This window comes from Macrobrachium rosenbergii, chromosome 9 (genome assembly GCF_040412425.1).
Source record: "Macrobrachium rosenbergii isolate ZJJX-2024 chromosome 9, ASM4041242v1, whole genome shotgun sequence".
Taxonomy (NCBI): domain Eukaryota; kingdom Metazoa; phylum Arthropoda; class Malacostraca; order Decapoda; family Palaemonidae; genus Macrobrachium; species Macrobrachium rosenbergii.
Genome location: NC_089749.1, coordinates 51,198,608 through 51,221,107, shown reverse-complemented (window position 1 = coordinate 51,221,107; position 22,500 = coordinate 51,198,608). Strand labels below are relative to the sequence as shown.

At 36.0% G+C, this 22,500-nt stretch overlaps 4 protein-coding genes and 1 long non-coding RNA gene across 5 annotated transcripts in view; 1 reads left to right on the top strand and 4 right to left on the bottom strand.

The window, feature by feature from the left end:
• Positions 1-22,500, top strand: part of LOC136841797 (uncharacterized) — a 136,112-nt gene that overhangs the window by 41,063 nt on the left and 72,549 nt on the right. The window lies entirely within an intron of this gene.
• Positions 2,712-4,987, bottom strand: LOC136841788 (uncharacterized). The gene is made up of 4 exons (XM_067109074.1): positions 4,858-4,987; positions 4,141-4,746; positions 3,456-4,019; positions 2,712-3,140 (listed from the first exon to the last, which is right to left on the bottom strand). The coding sequence occupies exons 1-4, from the start codon at positions 4,942-4,944 to the stop codon at positions 2,868-2,870; spliced, it is 1,530 nt and encodes a 509-aa protein (XP_066965175.1). The 5' UTR covers positions 4,945-4,987; the 3' UTR covers positions 2,712-2,867.
• LOC136841789 (uncharacterized) lies at positions 4,998-6,624 on the bottom strand. The gene is made up of 2 exons (XM_067109075.1): positions 6,006-6,624; positions 4,998-5,468 (listed from the first exon to the last, which is right to left on the bottom strand). The coding sequence occupies exons 1-2, from the start codon at positions 6,441-6,443 to the stop codon at positions 4,998-5,000; spliced, it is 909 nt and encodes a 302-aa protein (XP_066965176.1). The 5' UTR covers positions 6,444-6,624.
• On the bottom strand, positions 11,189-15,068 carry LOC136841786 (uncharacterized). The gene is made up of 5 exons (XM_067109072.1): positions 14,438-15,068; positions 13,305-13,916; positions 12,595-13,194; positions 11,922-12,477; positions 11,189-11,609 (listed from the first exon to the last, which is right to left on the bottom strand). The coding sequence occupies exons 2-4, from the start codon at positions 13,734-13,736 to the stop codon at positions 12,391-12,393; spliced, it is 1,119 nt and encodes a 372-aa protein (XP_066965173.1). The 5' UTR covers positions 13,737-13,916; positions 14,438-15,068; the 3' UTR covers positions 11,189-11,609; positions 11,922-12,390.
• The window catches only part of LOC136841785 (heat shock protein hsp-16.2-like), a 3,434-nt gene continuing 287 nt past the window's right edge, over positions 19,354-22,500 (bottom strand). Inside the window, exons 2-5 of the mRNA XM_067109071.1 lie at positions 21,477-22,083; positions 20,762-21,366; positions 20,079-20,640; positions 19,354-19,775 (exon numbers count right to left, since the gene is read on the bottom strand). Of these exons, the coding sequence (XP_066965172.1) occupies positions 19,545-19,775; positions 20,079-20,462 (615 nt within the window). The 5' untranslated portion in view covers positions 20,463-20,640; positions 20,762-21,366; positions 21,477-22,083 and the 3' untranslated portion in view covers positions 19,354-19,544. The remainder of the gene's footprint in view (positions 19,776-20,078; positions 20,641-20,761; positions 21,367-21,476; positions 22,084-22,500) is intronic.

The window sequence follows — 22,500 nt, the reverse complement described above, 5'->3', positions numbered from 1 at the left end:
ATATATATATATATATATATATATATATATATATATATATATATATATATATATATATATATATATATATAATCTATTAGTCACATTTATTCTTGTATTTGGATCTAAGGCTTTGTAGTGACAAGCGTATCCAAAATGTGTGAAGAATTCGAGAGGTCAAGAGGACATTGTGGCTGTAACAATTGTATATGAAGCAAGACTGTAGACAGAATGCAGTGAATTTATTAGTATCTTGGTAAATTGGTAAAATAATCTCACCTGTACCATATTATATACACCTCTTTCTATATTCTTCAGTCAACAAATTCTTCGAACAGGTGAGATTATTTTACCAATTTACCAAGATACTGATAAACTCACTGCATTTTTATATAATTGTTATCTTACAATGTCCTCTTGACCTCCTTCACACAATTTGGATACAAATTGGCCTTAGACCAAATACAAGAATAAATTGACTAACAGATTCTAATATATATATATATATATATATATATATATATATATATATAGCGGACAGTGTGTGTGTGTGTGTGTGTGTGTTTCGTTTTTTGAAAAACAGTTAAAAATGAGCAAGCCAGCATGGCCCTATTTTTAGGACAAAATAGTGTTGCTTTCTTCCCCGAAGAACTGGAAATTTCCCATTATACAAGCCACTCGTAAATAGACAGCAAATTTCCCATTATCTCAGTAATTCTCAACTATCTCACTATTGCTGTATTATATACATCCATTTCTATATTTAGTAAAAAAAAATTATATTAATAAACGCTACCCTTCGGGCGGCCGTCTCCTGTACATTTATCATAAACTTTGGAGTAACGTCATTACACTACTGCGGCAAAAAAAGCATAATATATAAGCAAGCATATATATATATATATATATATATATATATATATATATATATATATATATATATATATATATATATATATATATATATATATATATATATATATATTAATATATACTAATGAAAAATGAAATACAGAAACTCAGCAAAACCTAACCTTGCACATCGGGTCCTAACTTTCAGAATGCATACACCATAGGCCTATTCCTTACCTGAGGTCGGGGATAGCGTAGGCTCACACAGCTAGAAAGGCAAACATTTCTTCTTGGCCCTGTCTCAGTTCTGATAATCCTTGGGGCGTTTCACAGCTAAAAATAGATATACAACACTCAAAGTCTCTAATGAAGCACAACCCACACTCGAGAGACCCATTGCTACACTGAAAATAGTTCGTTTCGTTACGTTGCCAGGCATATTCTTTATGGTGGCCGGTAATAAAGTCACAGGAAAAAAGTCACGGGAAAAAAGTAAATTTTGACTAGGAAAAAAAGCCACAGGAAAAAAATCACATTAATTTATGTTGGCCGGTAATAAAGTCAGAAGGGAAAAATTCACAACATATCTTGTGGGTCATTATCTTTATGATATTTACGGTCTTTTGTTTATGTTTATACGGTCATCCCCAGCGGCCTTGCACTAAGCACGCCGCAAAGGTGGATACATACCGGGTTAAAATCCTTAGGGGTCATTATCTAGGAAAGATTAATGTGACTTTTTTGACTTTTTTTCTGACTTTTTTTACTGTTTTTTACCTGATTCGTTTTTCTCGCCCTTGGCATCGTTATTTTTTTTTTTTTTTTTTTTTTTACCATTTTTGGCAAAGTATGCACAAAAAATGACAAGATTTACGGTAAAACGTACGATTTTATCACACAAAAAAATTATATTTTGTGTTATATCTGGTACAGAAGATATCTATGTTTCATCCATAGATTTCATATTATTGGTGAAAGCGTAGATAATGTAAAGCACCGACAATAATATGTGGAAATTATGCCTTTGCAAAGGACAACCTATGATTATCTCAAAACTCTTCAACAAAATATTAATATTCTCTTCATCAAAATTACCTTCTGCACTTTTAATTTCAGTTTTTGTCATACATTTCAACATACAAAAATACCAGTCAAACTACTGCATGGTTGAAGTATCAACAGAAGTCAAATTGCAGCATGCAGTATTGCAATGTGCACTCTTATTCATGATTAGCAAACGTCAGTATCACATCACACCAGTTTGACAAAAAACCATTTTCAGAATGAGCACTGAGCTTGAGGGTAGGCCTACATACGAAAGAGGGATCCAGCTTTGTGGATCCAAGTCATGCAGGTGCTGGAATAAACAGTAACTCACCCCCCGTTTTTTTTTTTTTACCATTTTGATGCTCAGGTTTTATTTGTCTCGAGTTTCACATAGTTCAGAGTTCATACTAGTAAGTCAAACTATTACAATGGGCGTTTGATTTCACTGTTATAAGTTATTCACTTCAGTAGATATATTCAAGCTAGTAACGGTCATTTCAGTCACTTCTCAAAAGTATTTCTCATGTTTTTGCTCAGAAATATTACTCATTTGCAGTTGTTATAATCAACGACCCTTTCCTTTTCAACATACACCTCCTACAAGCCTTTCTTCAGGAGGCCTCATAATGTCCATCATATTATGTCTTTCTCCATTCATTCGATGTACATCAGCAAGATGAATTATTTATCACGAGTTTCCAAACAAACATATGTTTTTTTTTTTTTTACTTATATATCGAAACAGGACCAACATATATTCATTATTGAATGGTCCATTTGTCACTACTGCATTACCTTAACCCATAAGGATAATATCTAGAATGAAATTCAGATAATTTTCCTTTATTTTATTAGCAAAATAGACAAAGTTTAATAAAAAATGTATATCTAATTTCATTGATCATATAAATATTCACGTATTTAAGCCAATAACATGAATGCTAAAAGCAAAACAGTAACAGTGTCTGGAATCCTTTGGCAGCTGATCATCATTGATCAGTTGAAAAGGTTCGACAAGTCAAGAGTTCTGAAGAGGAGTTCTTTGGTGCTGTAACGACCAGTACCCCGTCCTTCGACAGAACAGAGGTGATGGCGTCAACTTTAATTGTACCTGGTAACTTCATGCGACGGCTGAAGCTCTTGCTAGAAGACCTTCCATTGTCATCCACGACTTCCTTTCGACCCTCCACCAAGAGCCCGTTCTGCTCTAGAGCTTTCACTTGCAGGTCTCCGCCCACGAAGTCAGTGACATCGATTTTGACCTGTAAGTTCAAAATATATACTGTAGAAAAATGTGTAACCTGAGTGCGGTTGATATTTTTCAAAATGGATAATTCTTCATGGTGCATTTTCCGCCATAGCAGAAAAGTATTCTCTTATAAGAGAGAAAGCTAACGTTATTTAGATCATACGTGCAGAATTTTAAAAAAAGTAGCTTCCTGTCTAGATTTTTACGACTATATATGGTGATGCACCCATAAATCTGCACTTCTAAATGATTCGTTAATGTAAGACTGAGGTGTTGGTGGAATATCATTGTTGAGAGCAGAATATGGCATAAAATATGCATAACTCACCTTAATAGAATGGCCATCTTCCTCCATAGATACCATTCGCTCGTCGTCCACTGAGTTGACTTCACACATATTTTCGAAGGAGTTCCTGTCCTTCAATGACAATGTCATATCTTGTGCGTGATTGAAAACCCTGTTGGCAGCTTCTTCAAACTCCTGGTGAGCCTTTGCAAAGAAGTCATCGTGAAAACTAGACATCTCTTCAGAAAACTGGCTATGATTCAAGGACTGACTTGACGACATATGTGTGCTTGCATGGTTCGATAAATTTTGAGAAGTATTCAAGGAGGACATGAAGTCCCTGTCTAGAGAGTGAGACGTCGTGGAAACCAGACGTTCTTGTTGTTTCTTTGGAATGGTAATTATCAGCACACCATCAGAAGACATCGATGACGAAACAGCTTCAGAGTTCACCAGTCCAGGAAAAACAAATTTCCTGCAGAAAGTTTTTGTGGATACAGACTCTCCCTCTTTCCTCTCTACTTTTCCTTCAACAACCAGCTCATTTTCATCAACGACTTTAATTTTTAGGTCATCCTTGTTGAAGTCCTGCACATCCATCACCACCTGAAAAGAGAAGTAAGTTTAGGGCATGTCACCTGTTTTTAACATTTGTTTACAAAAACAAAGGTAAAAAATTGTTTCAATTACCTAAAGCTTTCAAACAAAAGACTTAAGAGCTACCAACCTTATGGCTCTGGTGATCTTCGGTCACAGAAATTGCTTGATTCTCTTCTCTCATATCTTTCTCTCTTAAGCTTCTGTAAGATGTCATATCATGTGACACAGACGTTGACTTTCCATGCTTCTCCAACACTTCCTGAACTGCCCTTTCGAAGTCTTGCCGTACAGATGCAAAGAAGTCGTCGTGGAAGAAGTGGCCTTTCTCAAACACTGGCAAAAGGAAAGTTTCGGCAGAATTCTCCAGTGTTCTGTTAGCATTAGATTCTTTGTTTTCTTTGGTAGTAAATTTAATTCCCTGAGAGTTTGTCTGTACGTTGGAAGAAAGGGAACTAGAAGAGTTGGTGGAGTGAATAGAGGAGCTGGTGGAGTGCATTTCCTTTTGGTCCTTTGCTTTTGGAACCTTTATGGTAAGAATTCCATCCGATGACATTGCAGAAGTGATTTCATTAGACCTGATGGGTCCCGGAAAAGTGAATGATCTTTGAAAGCTCTTGTGTGAAGATTTCCCTTCCCTTTTCTCCTCTACTTTTCCAATAACCTGTAACTCCGTCTCATCCACAACCTTCACACTAACATCGCCTTTCATGAAGTCTTTGACATCCACAACAACCTGTAAAATAAGAAAGAGTGTTATGCCAGGAAATACTTTCAAATGTATAATATTTGTTGCCTGCAAAATACCAGTACTATTATCACATCAAAGGAAGTCGGCTCCACAAACCTTATGGAAGGTGTCATCCTCTGTAAGAGAAACGGCTTGATTTTCTTGCGTGAGGTTCGTCTCTCTGAGGCTCCTGTATGCCGTCATGCTGTCCTTTGTATCACTTGCACAAGTATATCCAAAATTATTCAAAACTTCCTTCACAGATTTCTCAAAGTCTTGTCGTGCATTTTCGAAGAAGGAGTCATGGAAAATGATCCCCTTTCTGAGATAGGCAACAGAATGTCAGTCTTCCTGTTGTGGAAGAAATCCTCTGATGCCACGTCCTTCCTGCTCTCTGCCTTAACAAACTTCTTGTCACTTGTGTCAGCTGAGATGCTGCTGGCAACTTCCTCTTTTGTATTCTGCAACTGGAAGTTCACCTTCTTTTCGGAAGTTTCTCTTTGGTTATTCTTTGGGACGTTGACTGTTAGGACACCATCGGAGGACATTGCCGAGGACACAGCATCGGCTTTGACTAGACCAGGGAAAGTGAAGCGACGACAAAAGCTCTTCTTTGAGAGTGAATGCCCGTCTTTCTTCTCAGCGCTGCCTTCAATCACGAGTTCATTTTCGTCCAGAATTTTCACCTTGACATCTCCGTCCATGAAGTCTCTGACATCTAGCACAACCTGCACAGAAGAGAACAGGCGTCAACCATGAGCGCTTGGGCTGATGGACCATGGTTTAACGAGCAATTGTAAGATGGAGTACTAGTAATCAGCTTATTTCTTATGTCGCTTAATACTTGAAGGTCTTCAATTTTTGTCTAATGTTATAATGCCTACAATTGTTATGAACATTAAAGATCACAAGTGGTACAAATGAGGTCCATTCCTCTTTACTCAAATTCTAAACACTTTTTGTTCAACTAACAAAATGTTAGAAAAGTAGAAAAAAAACTGCCCTTTCGAATAGTCAGATCATAAGAACATCTGAAATTTTCCTCTGCTCAATTCAATGGTACCAAAGTTTCTCTGCAACTCCCCTTCTTAAGCCTACAAGTGCTTTAATTTCTACCTTTTACTTTTTTGTGTTTCCTCTAGCCTGTGATCACTTAGCTGTCTAACTTCTTTAACTGTGCCTGATCTTTAAGCACTGCATCCAACGTTGCAGTTGTGTGTGTGTGTGTGTGTGTATGTGTGTGTATGTGTATATATAATCCTTACCTTATGATGAGAGTCGTCTTGGGAGAGAGAAACGGCCTGATTGCTGTCTTTGAGGTCGAGTTCTCGAATCTTCCTGTAAGAATCGAGGTCATTCATTTCGTCGGACCTCTGACCCCACTGACCTACGACCTCCTTAACGGCTTCATCGAAGTGCCTTCGGGCATCTGCGAAGAAGGCGTCGCTGTGGAACAGGCCTCGAGTGGCGATGGGGATTAGGGAGTCCTCCAGACGTGGCCACTCCATCATGGAAGTTCTTCCTTCCAGCGACGCTCTGCTGCTGTCTGATGAAATGCTGCTTTTCCTGCTGCTTTCACTCGCGCAGGATGCTGTGCTTTTAATGCTGCTTTTGACGTTTGAGGACGACTTCGTTTGCATCGTGTCGGCTGAGCAGTTACTCAGACGAGAAGCTGTGTTGCTGTTGTGTTGTGTTGGAGCCATTTTCTTCTTCTTTTTCTCTGGAGACTAGCGACCGAAGTGCGTGCTTTTATGAAAGGAAGACGGTACTTAGTGCACTGAATTAAGTCTGAACAGATATTTATAGCGCGGAACCACTTCAAAGGGCGAATAGAGAGATCCTTGTTGACGCTGTTGTGTATCAGCTCAGTTCTCGTAGTGTTCTGTCAGGTGAGCGAGTCCCGGTGTCTTATATACAACCGCGGTGGTTGCAGGCACCCACGCTGCCTCTTCTTGCCTCCCACGGCTCAGGGGCGTGAACGATGATGTCATTCTGACGTAGTGTGTGTTCGTTCCCTGACCTAAGGAGGCCTGAGATGAACGTAGAACTTTCTGGATCTTTCTGGTATGTCAGCAGAGAAATGTTCTCTCTGTTTATGTAATGGCACTTAAAATCTATAACAGAAATGTGTTGTAACAAGCGTTACGACAGTTATCAGTCTGTAGCCTACGGGAATTCTAACCCAGTGTAGGATCAGCAATTAAAAAACGAAAGAAAAAAAGGACTCGTCGCATCTCTCCTTTTATAGAAGTAAGGTAACAAGCAGATGGAGTACCTTCCGTGTTTACTTCTTCATTCTTCAAGCTGAACGTGGATGTCAGTGGTGCATTTTATTGTCGCGTACGTGACGAAAGAAATATTATCTTAGAAATACTTCTGTCTTGATATAAACATAAATTGTTCAATATATATATATAATAGTATATATATATATATATATATATATATATATATATATATATATATATATATATATATATATATATATATATATATATATATATATATATATATATATATATATACATATATATAAATAAAGGGAGAGAGAGACAGAGAGGCATTTTCCATAGTCATGATTATCTCTTAACTTCTCAAAAATGTTACGGTGTCACTGCGGATTCTAAAAATACATTTATTTGCCTGTATATATATATGGATATCCGTATTTATATACAAATATGCATACATTTCTACACGTAGACAGGCATTTATATATACTCATATACAGTATATATATATATATATATATATATATATATATATATATATTCTACATATATATATATATATATATAAAATGTACATATATATATACATATATATATATATATATATATATATATATATATATATATATATATATATATATATATATATATATATATATATATATATATATATATATATATATAACAGTAACATACAAATAAACACATTTTCCAAGAATAAACACAATAACGAAATTTGAATCAAATAGATATAAAACAACGCCTCCAGTAACGTCCACATCCCGGCAGAAGAAGAGAAAGAACTTATTCGTCCAACAGAAATACCTTCCCTTTCCGAGATAGACATCGTGAGTCATCTGTATTTGGAGGGAAATTTTCTCATAATTTTATTAGTTAACGAGTGATCTATATTACCTGCGTATGTCTCATATGATTATTTAATTTCATGAGGTCACGGCTGCATAAATAAGTCGAACAACAGTACACTATGGGTATGACCCATACAGAGGTATGGATGCGAGTATTGGGTGCTGAGAAACTCCGTAACACCTTTTAATGATCACACGTTCACGCGCCTACACGTACACAAACACACACACACATAAACACACACACACACACACACACACAAATACACAATCACACAGACATATATATATATATATATATATATATATATATATATTTATATAATATATATATATATATATATATATATATAATTTATTGTCAAAAACTAACCATATAGAATAGTTTATAATAACTATATCATATTGATAGAATAGATATCAAAACTAAGATATAGAATAGGAAATTTACCATAGCTCAACTTCTTTAGCAAAATTTTAAGATGAATTTATCTGAACTGTTACAATTTAAGACTTTCCAGACAGCACTAACCAACAGACAAAGGACGTCCCAAAAATAGGGCCCATACTGATCACAAAATTATGAATGCCGATCCTGTCTTTAACCTTAATACATACATATATACTATATATATATATATATATATATATATATATATATATATATATATATATATATATATATATATATATATATATATATATATATATATATATATATATATATATATATATATATACATATAGAATTTATTAGTCACATTTATTCTTGCATTTGCATCTAAGGCTTTGTAGTGACAAGCGTATCAAAACTGTGAAGAATTGAGAAGACTTAAGTGTTGCAAAATTAAAAAGTCCAAGGTACATCTACATAAATTCATCTTATATTTTTGAAAATAATCTCACCTGGTACCATATTGTATATCTTAGTAATATTTTATAAATCAGTTTTTGTTCAAGATTGATGTATATATACATATATATACAGTGATATATTATATATATATATATCTTGGTAAATTGGATATAAATATAAAACATATATATATATATATATATATATATATATATACATATATCTAAAATATATAGGAATATATATAAATTATATTTTGTTGCCTGAAGAATATTCTTATATAAAAATTTAAATGGTACAGGTGAGATTATTTTACCAAATTACCAAGATATTGATAAATTCACTGCATTTTTATATATAGTCTTGCTTTCTTTCCCCGAGGGCTGGTACTAAATACTTGGCGGAAGCTCCGCTGGGCTGTTTAGTACAAGCCAGCTGGGGATAAAATAAAATGGTAAACAAAGACTAAATTTCCCATTATCTCGGTAATTCACAACTTATCTTGCTATCTTCTGTACATATACAGTACATCCATTTCTATATTTAGTAAAAAAATTATATTAATAAAACCAATCAGGCAAAATCCTGTAACATTTATCATAACCTTTGGAGTAACGTCATTTCCACTACTGGGGCAAAAAATTTTTTAAATACATAATATATATATATATATATATATATATATATATATATATATATATATATATATATATAATATATATATAATAAAATGAATATATACTAATAAATGACTAATACAGAAACTCAGCAAAACCTAACCTGGCACATCAGGTCCCAACTTTCAGAATGCATACACCATAGATAGCCTGTTCCTTACCTGGAGGTCGGGAGATAGCGTAGGCTTATACAGCTAGAAGGCAAACATTTCTTCTTGGCCCTGTCTCAGTTCTGATAATCCTTGGGCGTTTCACAGCTAAAAATAAATATACATCACTCAAATTCTCTAATGAATCACAACTCACACTCGAGAGACCCATTGCTAAACAATGAAAATAGTTCCTTTCGTTACGTTGCCAGGCATATTCTTTATGGTGGCCGGTAATAAAGTCACAGGAAAAAGTCAAGTCAAAAAAAAATTTTGGCTGGGAAAAAAAGCTGCAGGGAAAAATCACAGGAAAAAAAGTCACATTAATTTATGGTGGCTTGTAATAAAACCAAAAGGGAAAAAATTCACAACATTTCTTGTGGGTCATTATCTTTATGATATTTACAGTCTTTTGTTTATGTTTATACGAAATCCCCAACGGCCTTGTACTAAACGCCGCAAAGCTGGATACATACCGGGTTAAAATCCTTAGGGGTCATTATCTGTAGGAAAGATTAATGAGACTTTTTTTCCTGTGACTTTTTTTCCTGTGACTTTTTTGCTGTTACTTTTTTTTTACTGTGACTTTTTTACCTGGATTCGTTTTTATCGCCCTTGGCATCGGTATTTTTTACTTTTTTTTTACCCTTTTTGGCAAAGTATCCATAAAAATGGCAAGATTTACGGTAAAACGTACAATTTTCTGTAAAAAAATGTATTTTGTATTATATCTGGTATAAAAACACAGAAGATATCTATGTTACATCCATTTCATTATTGTGAAAGCTAGATATTGAAAAGCACCGAAAATAATATGAAATTCTGGTTTGAAAGCGTAGATTAATGAAACTCTTCAACAAAATATATTCTTTTCATCAAAATTACCCTATACACTTTTAATTTCAGTTTTTTTCATACATTTGAACATCCAAAAAATACCAATCAAACTACTGTGTTATTGAACTATCAAACTCAAATTGCAGCACACAAAATGCATTCCTATTCATGATTAGCAAACGTCTTCAATATCACATCAAACCCATTTTCTGTATAAGCACTGAGCTTGAGAGTAAGCCCATATACGAAAGAAGCATCCAAGTTTTGTGTGGATCGAAATCATGCAAGTGCTGGAATAAACATTAACTCAGCCTCCATTTTTTTTTTTTTACCATTTTGATGCTCAGGTACCTTCATATTTGTCTCGGAGTTTCACAGTTCAGAGTTCATACTAGTAAGTCAAACTATTACAATGGGCGTTTGATTTCACTGTTATAAGTTATTCACTTCAGCCTACAGTAGATACTCAAGCTGTATTTGGTCATTTCAGTCACTACTCGGAGAATATATCTCATGTTTTTGCTCAGAAATATCGACTCATTTGCAGTTGTTATAATCAACGACCCTTTCCTTTACCTGCTTTCTACATGCGCCTTCTACAAGCCTTTCTTCAGGAGGCCTCATAATGTCCATATTATGTCTTTCTCCATTCATTCGATGTGCATCAGCAAGATAAATTATTTATCACGAGTTTCCAAACATATGCCTTTTTTTTTTTACTTATATATTGAAACAGGACCATTATATACTCATTACTGAATGGTCCATTTGTCACTTACTCTTTATTACCTTGACCCATAAGGATAATAATGGAATGAAATTCACGTAATTTTTCTTTATTTTATTAGCAAAATAGACAAATTTTAATAAAAATATATTTCCAAATTCATTGATCAAATAAATATTTACGTAATCAAGCCAACAACATGAATGATGAAAGCAAAACAGTAACAATGTCTGAATCTTTTGGCAGCTGATCGTCACTGATCAGTTGAAAAGGTTCGGTAGGAAAGAATTCTTTAGGAGTCTTTAGGTGCTGTAACGACCAGTGCCCCATCCTTCGACAGAACAGAGGTGATGGCGTCCACTTTAATTGTACCTGGTAACTTCATGCGACGGCTGAAGCTCTTGCTGAAGACCTTCCATTGTCATCCACGACTTCCTTTCGACCCTCCACCAAGAGCCCAGTTCTGCTCTAGAGCTTTCACTTGCAGGTCTCCGCCCACGAAGTCAGTGACATCGATTTTGACCTGTAAGTTCAAAATATATACTGTAGAAAAATGTGTAACCTGAGTGCGGTTGATATTTTTCAAAATGGATAATTCTTCATGGTGCATTTTCCGCCATAGCAGTAAAGTATTATCTTATAAGAGAGAAAGCTAACGTTACTTAGATCATACGTGCAGAATTTTTAAAAATGTAGCTTCTGTCTAGATTTTGACGACTATATATGGTGATGCACCAATAAATCTGCACTTCTAAATGATTCGTTAATGTAAAACTGAGGTGTTGGTAGAATATCATTGTTGAGCAGAATATGGCATAAAATATGCATAACTCACCTTAATAGAATGACCATCTTCCTCCATAGATACCATTCGCTCGTCGTCCACTGAGTTGACCACACACATATTTTCGAAGGAGTTCCTGTCCTTCACATGACAATGTCATATCTTGTGCGTGATTGAAAACCCTGTTGGCAGCTTCTTCAAACTCCTGGTGAGCTTTTGCAAAGTCATCGTAAAACCAGACATCTCTTCAGAAAACTGGCTATGATTCAAGGACTGACTTGACATATGTGTGCTTGCATGGTTCGATAAATTTTTGAGAAGTATTCAAGGAGGAAATGAAGTCCCTGTCTAGAGAGTGAGACGTCGTGGAAACCAAACGTTCTTGTTGTTTCTTTGGAATGGTAATTATCAGTACACCATCAGAAGACATCGATGATGAAACAGCTTCAGAGTTCACCAGTCCAGGAAAAACAAATTTCCTGCAGAAAGTTTTTGGATACAGACTCTCCCTCTTTCCTCTCTACTTTCCTTCAACAACCAGCTCATTTTCATCAACGACTTTAATTTTCAGGTCATCCTTGTTGAAATCCTGCACATCCATCACCACCTGAAAAAGAAGTACGCTTAGGGCATGTCACCTGTTTTTAACATTTGTTTCAAAAACAAAGGTAAAAATTGTTTCAGTTACCTAAAGCTTCAAACAAAAGACTTAAGAGCTACCAACCTTATGGCTCTGGTGATCTTCGGTCACAGAAATTGCTTGATTCTCTTCTCTCATATCTTTCTCTCTTAAGCTTCTGTAAGATGTCATATCATGTGACACAGACGTCGACTTTCCATGCTTCTCAACACTTCCTGAACTGCCCTTTCGAAGTCTTGACGCACAGATGCAAAGAAGTCGTCGTGGAAGAAGTGGCCTTTCAAACACTGGCAAAAGGAAAGTTTCGGCAGAATTCTCCAGAGTTCTGTTAGCATTAGATTCTTCGTTTTCTTTGGTAGTAAATTTAATTCCCTGAGAGTTTGACTGTACGTTGGAAGAAAGGGAACTAGAAGAGTTGGTGGAGTGAATAGAGAGTTGGTGGAGTGCATTTCCTTTGGTCCTTTGCTTTGGAACCTTTATGGTAAGAATTCCATCCGATGACATTGCAGAAGTGATTTCATTAGACCTGATGGGTCCCGGAAAAGTGAATGATCTTTGAAAGCTCTTGTGTGAAGATTTCCCTTCCCTAGTCTCCTCTACTTTTCCAATAACCTGTAACTCCGTCTCATCCACAACCTTCACACTAACATCGCCTTTCATGAAGTCTTTGACATCCACAACAACCTGTAAAATAAGAAAAAGTGTTATGCCAGGAAATACTTTCAAATGTATAATATTTGTTGCCTGCAAAATACCAGTACTATTATCACATCAAAGAAGTCGGCTCCACAAACCTTATGGAAGGTGTCATCCTCTGTAAGAGAAACGGCTTGATTTTCTTGCGTGAGGTTCGTCTCTCTGAGGCTCCTGTATGCTGTCATGCTGTCCTTTGTATCACTTGCACAAGTACTTCCAAAATTATTCAAAACTTCCTTCACAGATTTCTCAAAGTCTTGTCGTGCATTTTCGAAGAAGGAGTCATGGAAAAATGATCCCCTGTCTGAGATAGGCAACAGAATGTCAGTCTTCCTGTTGTGGAAGAAATCCTCTGATGCCACGTCCTTCCTGCTCTTTGCCTTAACAAACTTCTTGTCACTTGTGTCAGCTGAGATGCTGCTGGCAACTTCCTCTTTTGTATTCTGCAACTGGAAGTTCACCTTCTTTTCGGAAGTTTCTCTTTGGTTATTCTTTGGGACATTGACTGTTAGGACTCCATCGGAGGACATTGCCGATGACACAGCATCGTCCTTGACTAGACCAGGGAAAGTGAAGCGACGACAAAAGCTCTTCTTTGAGATCGAATGTCCATCTTTCTTCTCAGCGCTGCCTTCAATCACGAGTTAATTTTCGTCCACAATTTTCACCTTGACATCTCCGTCCATGAAGTCTCTGACGTCTAGCACAACCTGCAAAGAAGAGAACAGGCGTTAACCATGAGCACTTGGGCTGATGGACCTTGTTTTAAGGTGCAATTGTAAGATGGAGTACTAGTAATCAGCTTATTTCTTATGTCGCTTAATACTTGAGGGTCTTCAATTTTTGTCTAATGTTATAATGCCTACAATTGTTATGAACATTAAAGATCACAAGTGGTACATCTGAGGTCCATTCCTCTTTACTCAAATTCTAAACACTTTTTGTTCAACTAACAAAATATTAGGAAAGTAGAAAAAAACTGCCCTTTCGAATAGTCAGATCATAAAAACATCTGAAATTTTCCTCTGCTCAATTCAATGGTACCAAAGTTTCTCTGCAACTCCCTTTCTTGAACCTACAAGTGCTTTAATTTCTACCTCTTACTTTTTTTGCTTCCTCTGGTCTGTGATCACTTAGCTGTCTAACTTCTTTAACTGTGCCTGATCTTTAAGCACTGCATCCAACGCTGCAGTTGTGTGTGTGTATGTGTGTGTGTTTATATAATCCTTACCTTATGATTAGAGTCATCTTGAGAGAGAGAAACGGCCTGATTGCTGTCTTTGAGGTCGAGTTCTCGAATCTTCCTGTAAGAATCAAGGTCATTCACTTCATCTGACCTCTGACCCCACTGACCTACGACCTCCTTTACGGCTTCATTGAAGTGCCTTCGGGCATCTGCGAAGAAGGCGTCGCTGTGGAACAGGCCTCGAGTGGCGATGGGGATGAGGGAGTCCTCCAAACGAGGCCACTCCATCATGGAAGTTCTTCCTTCCAGCGACGCTCTGCTGCTGTCTGATGAAATGCTGCTTTTGCTGCTGCTTTCACTCACACAGGATGCTGTGCTTTTAATGCTACTTTTGACGTTTGAGGACGACTTCGTTTGCACCGTGTCGGCTGAGCAGTTGCTCAGACGAGAAGCTGTGTTGCTGTTGTGTTGTGTTGGAGCCATTTTTCTTATTCTGTTTCTCTCGAAACTAACGACCGAACTGCGACCTTTTATAAAAGGAAGACGGAAGACGGTACTTAGTGCACTGAATTAAGTCTGAACAGATATTTTTAGCGCGGAACCACTTCAAAGGGCGAATAGAGAGATCCTTGTTGACGCTGTTGTGTATCAGGTCAGTTCTCGTAGTGTTCTGCCAGGTGAGCGAGTCCCGGTGTCTTATATACAACCGCGGTGGTTGGCACCCACGCTGCCTCTTCTTGCCTCCCACGGCTCAGAGGCGTGAACGATGATGTCATCCTGACATAATATCAGTTCGTTTCCCAGTCCTAAGGAGGCCTGAGATGAACGTAGAACTTTCTGGATCTTTCGGGTATATCAGCCGAGAAATGTTCTCTATGTTTATCTAATAGCGCTTAAAAGCTACAACAGAAATGAGTTGTAACAAGCGTTACGAGTTATCAATCTGTAACCTACGGGAATTCTAACCGAGTGTAGGATCAGCAAATAAAATACGAAAGAAAAAAGGACTCGTTGCATCTCTCATTGTATGGGAGTAAGGTAACATCGAGATGGAGTAACTTCCGTGTTTACTTCTTCATTCTTCAAGCTGCATGTGGATGCCAGGGGTGCTTATTATTATCGCGTACGTGACGAAAGAAATATACTCTTATAAATACTTCTGTCTTGATAAAAACATAAATTCGCTCAATATATATATATATATTATATATATATATATATATATATATATATATATATATATATATATATATATATATATATATATATATATATATATATATATATAAAGGGGATATATATATAGAGATATTTATATATATATATATATATATATATATAATGTTATATATATATATATATAAATATATATATTTATATATATATATATATATATATATACACAGATATACAAATAAAGGGATTTCTACAGAGACAGACAGACAGACTTTTATATAGTCATGATTATCTCTGAACTCCTCCAAATGTTACGATGTCACTGTGGCATCTAAAAATACATTTATTTGCATGTATATATATATATATATATATATATATATATATATATATATATGGATATCCGTATTTATATACAAATATGCATACATTTCCAAGAATAAAACATGTAACGAAATTTGAATCACATACACATACAACAACACACAGTAACACCACATCCTAGAAGAAGAGAAAGAATATATTATCCAACAGAAATATATATATATATATATATACATATATATATATATATTTATATATATATTATTAGTTAACGAGTATATATATTATTTATAATAGATTATGTGAAGCATGCAAATAAACATATTATCAAAGAAGAAGCACAACAGCGAAATTTGAATCAAACAGATATAAAACAACGCCTCCCGTCACGTCCACTTCTCGGCAGAAGAAGAGAAAGAACTTATTCGTCCAACAGAAATACCTTCCCTTTTCGAGGTAGACCTCGTGAGTCAAACGGTTGTCATCGGCATTTAGATGGAAATTTTCTCATTATCTTATTAGTTAACGATTGATCTATATTACCCAGGTATGTCTTATATAGTTATTCAAGTTTCTAAGTCAACTTTTGCGAAAATAAGAACTTTATCACTGTGGATATGAGACTTTCCTGAGAGGTATACAACAGAGAATTGGACGTGCCAAAAACTCAGTGACACCTTTAATAAACACATAAATTACGAATGCCACCACGTACACAATCCATCACTGGAATACACACATATATATATATATATATATGTGTGTGTGTATATATATGTATATATATATATGAGTGATAGAATAAATATCAAAACTAAGATATAGAATAGGAAATTTACTATAATTCAACTTCATTGAGCCAAATTTTAAAATGAATTTACCTGAACTGTTAAGAATTAAGACCTTCCTGACAGCACCAAAAACAGAGAAAGGAAGTCCTAAAAATAGGTCCATGCTGATCACAAAATGATTAATGCCGACCTTGTCTTTAACCTTCAATACATACGATCCGTGAAATACATATATATATATATATATATATATATATATATATATATATATATATATATATATATATATATATATATATATGTATATATATATATATATATATATATATATATAAGATATATATATATAATCTATTATTCACATTTATTCTTGTATTTGGATCTAAGGCTTTGTAGTGACAAGCGTATCCAAAATGTTTAAAGAATCTGAGAGGTCAAGAGGACATTGTGGCTGTAACGATTGTATATAAAAAAAGATTGTAGACAGAATACAGTGAATTTATTAGTATCTTGGCAAATTGCGAAATAATCTCACCTGTACCATATTATATACACTCTTTCTATATTCTTCAGTCAACAAATTCTTCGAACAGGTGAGATTATTTTACCAATTTACCAAGATACTGATAAACTCACTGCATTTTATATATAATCTTTGCTTTCTTCCCCAAGGGGGCTGGTACTAAATATGGCGGAAGCTCAGCTTTGTTGACTCGTTTAGTACAAGCCACTATTTAAATGATAATATAAATATATACACAATTTGACAGTAAATTTCCCATTATCTCAGTAATTCCCAACTTATCTCACTATCACTGTACATATACAGTACATCCATTTCTATATTTAGTCAAAAAAATTATATTAATAAACGCTACCTTCAAGTAACGGCCAACTCTCCTATACATTTATCATAACCTTTGGAGTAAGTGTCATTACACTACTGCTATCTGGCACGGGGAAGCATAATATATATATATATAAAACATATATATATATATATATATATATATATATATATATATATATAAATATATATATATACACTAATGAATACGAAATAAACAGAAACTCAGCACAACCTAACCTGGCACATCAGGCCCTAACTTTCAGAATGCATACGCCATAGGCCTATTCCTTACCTGGAGGTCGTGGGAGGTAGCGTAGGGTCTTACACAACTAGAAGGCACACATTTCTTCTTGGCCCTGTCTCAGTTCCGGTAATCCTCAGGGCGTTTCACAGCTCAAAATAGATATACAACACTCAAAGTCTCTAATGAAGCACAACCCACGCTCGAGAGACCCATTGCTACACTGAAAATAGTTCCCTTCGTCACGTTGCCAGGCATATCCTTTATGGTGGCCGGTAATAAAGTCACAGGAAAAAAGTAAATTTTGGCTAGGAAAAAAGCTACAGGAAAAAGTCACATTAATTTATGTTGGCCGGTAATAAAGTCAGAAGGGAAAAAAATTACAATATATCTTCTGGGTCATTATCTTGATGATATTTACGGTCTTTTGTTTATGTTTATACGGTCATCTCCAACGGCCTTGTATTAAGCACCCCGCAAAGGTGGATACATACCGGGTTAAAATCCTTACGGGTCATTATCTACGAAAGAACCGCATTAATGAACTTTTTTTCCTGTGACTGTTTTCCTCGATTCGTTTTTCTCGCCCTTGGCATCGTTATTTTAGATTTTTATTTTTACCATTTTTGGCAAAGTATCCAGAAAAATTACAAGATTTACGGTAAAACGTACGATTTTATCACATACAAAAATTAAATTTTGTATTATATCTGGTACAGAAGATATCTATGTTTCATCCATAGATTTCATATTATTGGTGAAAGCATAGATAATGAAAAGCACTAAACAATAATATGTGGAAATTATGCCTTGCAAAGGACAAGCTATGATTATCTCAAAACTCTTCAACAAAATTAATATTCTCTGCAGTTTTAAAATTACCCTCTGCACTTTTAATTTCAGTTTTTTCATTCATTTCAACATCCAAAAATACCAATCAAACTACTGTGTGGTCGAAGTATCAACAGCTTGATAGTAGGCCCACATACGAAAGATGGATCGAGGTACGTGCATGCAAATCATACAAGTGCAGGAATAAACAGTAACTCACCCTCCATTTTTTTTTTTTTTTACCATTTTGATGTTCAGGTGTCTTTGTATTTGTCTTGGAGTTTCACACAGTTCACAGTTCTTACTGGTAAGTCAGATTATAGCAATGGGCGTTTGATTTCAGCTCTATAAGTTATTCACTTCAGCCTAGATACTCAAGCTGTACGTTGGTCATTTCAGTAACTACTCGGAATGTATTTCTCATGTTTTCTGCTCAAAAATATTAACCCATTTGAAGTTCTTATAATCAACGACCCTTTCCTTCACCTCATTTCCATATACGCCTCTACAAGCCTTTCTTCAGGAGGCCTCGTAATGTCCGTCATTTCATATCTTTCTCCATTCATTCGATGAACAACAGCTAGACGAATATTTTATCACGAGTTTCCATTCTTATACACGAGTTATCAAACATATAGTTTTTATTTTAACCTATATATAGATACAGGAGCACTGTTTGAATGCTCCATTTGTCACTACTCTATTACTTTAACCCATACGGATAATATCTGGAATGAAATTCACATAATTTTTCTTCATTTTATTAGCAAAATAGACAAAGTTTAATCAAAATATATTTCCAAATTCATTGATCAAATAAATATTTACGGAATCAAGCCAGTAACAAGAATGATAAAACAGAACAGTAACAATATCTGAATCCTTTTGGCAGCTGATCGTCACTGATCAGTTGAAAAGGTTCGGTAGGGAAAGAATTCTTTAGGAGTCTTTGGGTGCTGTAACGACCAGTACCCCATCCTTCGACAGAACAGAGGTGATGGCGTCCACTTTAATTGTACCTGGTAACTTCATGCGACGGCTGAAGCTCTTGCTAGAAGTCCTTCCATTGTCATCCACGACTTCCTTTCGACCCTCCACCAAGAGCCCGTTCTGCTCTAGAGCTTTCACTTGCAGGTCTCCGCCCACGAAGTCAGTGACATCGATTTTGACCTGTAAGTTCAAGATATAGAGAGATATGTAAACTGCGTGAAGTGGATACTTTTCAAAGGGGATCATTCTTCATGGTGCATAGAAGTAAAGAATTATCTTACAAGAGAGGAAGCTAACGTTATTTAGATCATAAATGCAACATAAAAAAAATGTAGCTTCCTGTCTAGAAGTTTACGACTATACATGGTGATGCACCCATAAACCCATAAATCTGCGATTTTAAATCATTCGTTATTGTGAGGCTGAGGTATTGGCGGAATGTGATTGTTAAGAGCAGAATTTGACAAAATATGCATAACTCACCTTAATAGAATGGCCATCTTCCTCCATAGATACCATTCGCTCGTCGTCCACTGAGTTGACCTCACACATATTTTCGAAGGAGTTCCTCTCCTCTAATGACAATGTCGTATCTTGTGCTCGACTGAAAACCCTGTTGGCAGCTTCTTCAAAATCCTGGTGAGCCTTTGCAAAGAAGTCATCGTGAAAACTCGACATCTCTTCAGAAAACTGGCTATGATTCAAGGACTGACTTGACGACATATGTGTGCTTGCATGGTTCGATAAATTTTGAGAAGTATTCAAGGAGGACATGAAGTCCCTGTCTAGAGAGTGAGACGTCGTCGAAACTAGACGTTCTTGTTGTTTCTTTGGAATGGTGATTATCAGTACACCATCAGAAGACATCGATGATGAAACAGCTTCAGAGTTCACCAGTCCCGGAAAACAAATTTCCTGCGGAAAGTTTTTGTGGACACAGACTCTCCTCTTTCCTCTCTACTTTTCCTTCAACAACCAGCTCATTTTCATCAACGACTTTAATTTTCAGATCATCCTTGTTGAAATCCTGCACATCCATCACCACCTGAAAAAAAAAGTACGCTTAGGGCATGTCACCTGTTTTTAACATTTGTTTCCAAAAACAAAGGTAAAAAATTGTTTCACTTACCTAAAGCTTTCAAACAAAAGACTTAAGAGCTACCAACCTTATGGCTCTGGTGATCTTCGGTCACAGAAATTGCTTGATTCTCTTCTCTCATATCTTTCTCTCTTAAGCTTCTGTAAGATGTCATATCATGTGACACAGACGTTGTTGACTTTCCATGCTTCTCCAACACTTCCTGAACTGCCCTTTCGAAGTGTTGCCGCACAGATGCAAAGAAGTCGTCGTGGAAGAAGTGGCCTTTCTCAAACACTGGCAAAAGGAAAGTTTCGGCAGAATTCTCCAGAGTTCTGTTAGCATTAGATTCTTTGTTTTCTTTGGTAGTAAATTTCATTCCATGAGAGTTTGTCTGTACGTTGGAAGAAAGGGAACTAGAAGAGTTGGTGGAGTGAATAGAGGAGCTGGTGGAGTGCATTTCCTTTTGGTCCTTTGCTTTTGGAACCTTTATGGTAAGAATTCCATCCGATGACATTGCAGAAGTGATTTCATTAGACCTGATGGGTCCCGGAAAAGTGAATGATCGCTGAAAGCTCTGTGTGAAGATTTCCTTCCCTTTCTCCTCTACTTTTCCAACAACCTGTAACCTGTCTCATCCACAACCTTCACACTAACATCGCCTTTCATGAAGTCTTTGATATCCACAACAACCTGTAAAATAAGAAAGAGTGTTATGCCAGGAAATACTTTCAAATGTATAATATTTGTTGCCTACAAAATACCAGTACTATTACCACATCAAAGAAGTCGGCTCCACAAACCTTATGGAAGGTGTCATCCTCTGTAAGAGAAACGGCTTGATTTTCTTGCGTGAGGTTCGTCTCTCTGAGGCTCCTGTATGCCGTCATGCTGTCCTTTGTATCACTTGCACAAGTATATCCAAAATTATTCAAAACTTCCTTCACAGATTTCTCAAAGTCTTGTCGTGCATTTTCGAAGAAGGAGTCATGGAAAAATGATCCCTTTTCTGAGATAGGCAACAGAATGTCAGTCTTCCTGTTGTGGAAGAAATCCTCTGATGCCACGTCCTTCCTGCAGTCTGCCTTAACAAACTTCTTGTCACTTGTGTCAGCTGAGATGCTGCTGGCAACTTCCTCTTTGTATTCTGCAACTGGAAGTTCACCTTCTTTCGGAAGTTTCTCTTTGGTTATTCTTTGGGACGTTGACTGTTAGGACACCATCGAGGACATTGCCGAGAGACAGCATCGGCTTTGACTAGACCAGGGAAAGTGAAGCGTCGACAAAGCTCTTCTTTGAGATCGAATGGCCGTCTTTCTTCTCAGCGCTGCCTTCAATCACGAGTTCATTTTCGTCCACAATTTTCACCTTGACATCTCCGTCCATGAAGTCTCTGACGTCTAGCACAACCTGCAAAGAAGGGAACAGGCATCAGCCATGAGCACTTGGGCTGACATATCACGGATTAAGGTGCAATTGTAAGATGGAGTACTAGTAATCAGCTTATTTCTCATGTCGCCTAACATGTGAGGGTCTCATTTTTGTTGAGTGGTATAATGCCTACAATTGTTATGAACATTAAAGATCACAAGTGGTACATCTGAGGCCCATTCCTCTTTACTCAAATTCTAAACACTTTTTGTTCAACTAACAAAATGTTAGAAAAGTAGAAAAACTGCCCTTTCGAATAGTCAGATTATAAGAACATCTGAAATTTTCCTCTGCTCAATTCAATGGTGCCAAAGTTTCTCTGCAACTCCCCTTCTTAAGCCTACAAGTGCTTTAATTTCTACCTTTTACTTTTTTGTGTTTCCTCTAGCCTGTGAT